General features: G+C 67.6%; 1 protein-coding gene across 1 annotated transcript in view; it reads right to left on the reverse strand.

Moving 5' to 3' along the window:
• Positions 1-1,293, reverse strand: part of UNC93A (unc-93 homolog A) — a 29,259-nt gene that overhangs the window by 9,000 nt on the left and 18,966 nt on the right. The window contains 1 exon segment of the mRNA XM_014586388.1: positions 651-782. Within this exon segment, the coding sequence (XP_014441874.1) occupies positions 651-782 (132 nt within the window).

Consider the following 1,293-nt stretch of genomic DNA (forward strand, 5'->3'; position numbering starts at 1 on the left):
GCCACGCTGCCAGGCCCAGCCCCCTAGCCCTCTCACCTAGCTGTGCTCTCAGGGTTCAGTCCCCAAGACCCCCACGGCCCCCACTCTACACCCGCTCGGAGATCTGTCAGCCAAGGCCTGCCTCAGGCCTGACCTGCATGCAGCGGTTCCTGCGTCCCTCCTGCATGACCACCAGTACCCGCCTGGCTCCAGAGAGAGCCACACTTGCCTGAGGCCAGAGCATGCCCACCCGCCCCGCTCAGCCGCTGGCCGCCGGGACTGCGACCCTTCCCACCCTCCATAGACAGCGCCTGAGGTGGCCTTTGCGCCCTGCTGGGGGCCCAGGGAGCTCGCTCAATGGCTCAGAGCCCTTCCCATGGCCATGGCCCTCCTGAAGGACTGTCACTATCAGGACAATCCCCTCGCAGGAGGACTGGGCCAGGCGAGTTTCCTGTTTCACATCACAGACCCCGATAATGCTCAGAGCAGCTACTTCAGACCCGAGGGGGCTCCCCAGTGCAGCCTCTGTCATCTCTCCCTCGCCTCTGCAGCCCGGGCCCGTGGAGTCTGAGGGGCTCTGCCCTGCCTGGGTCTGCTGCAGCCCACAGCACCCCCTCCTCCTGTGCCCAGGCTGTGGGGCCAGGGGCCTGCCGGGGGCGCCTGTCACTCACCGTTGTTCTGCGTCTGCCAGACAGCGTCAGCCATGCCCCACAGGCCGGGGAACACGAAGAACAGCGCCAGCTGGTCGGAGCGCGGCCTCCACAGCAGGAGGGCAGTGATGCAGGCGAGCTGGATGACAGAGCCTGGGCGCAGGGGAGAGGCAGCTGAGCCACCCCACCCGGGTGAGTGCCGAGGGGACCCTCCCGGGGCACTGCCTCCGTGCCCTGGGCGGCCTGCTCACGTGCTTTGCTTCAGGCTGTAAGTGGTGTGGCGCACGTGTCACTGTAACGCACGTTGGGCCACCCCACCTGGACACCACAGGCAGGCTCCGCGTCCCACCCCACGGGCTTTGGCCGGGACAGAAGAAAAGTCCGAGTGTCTGGGCCTGTGGAGGCCCCGAAGCTCGAGTAAGAAAGGGCAAGGCTTTGCATGAGGGCTGTGTGGTGTCAGGGGCAGGGGTGGGGGGCAAGTGGCAGAGGCCACAGAGCTGCCATGGCTGCGCCCGTGACCGGGCCTCTTGGGCGGGACCGGCTTGATCCCAGACGGCATCTCTGGAGCAGTGCCCCAGACCTGGTGGTACAGAGAGTGGTGAGAGTGCAGAGGCGGGTTCACACCACCCCCAGGCCCCCGGGGCGGGCAGGCGACGCACCCGCC

This window comes from Tupaia chinensis, unplaced genomic scaffold, assembly GCF_000334495.1.
Source record: "Tupaia chinensis unplaced genomic scaffold, TupChi_1.0 Scaffold000132_1, whole genome shotgun sequence".
Taxonomy (NCBI): Eukaryota; Metazoa; Chordata; class Mammalia; order Scandentia; family Tupaiidae; genus Tupaia; species Tupaia belangeri.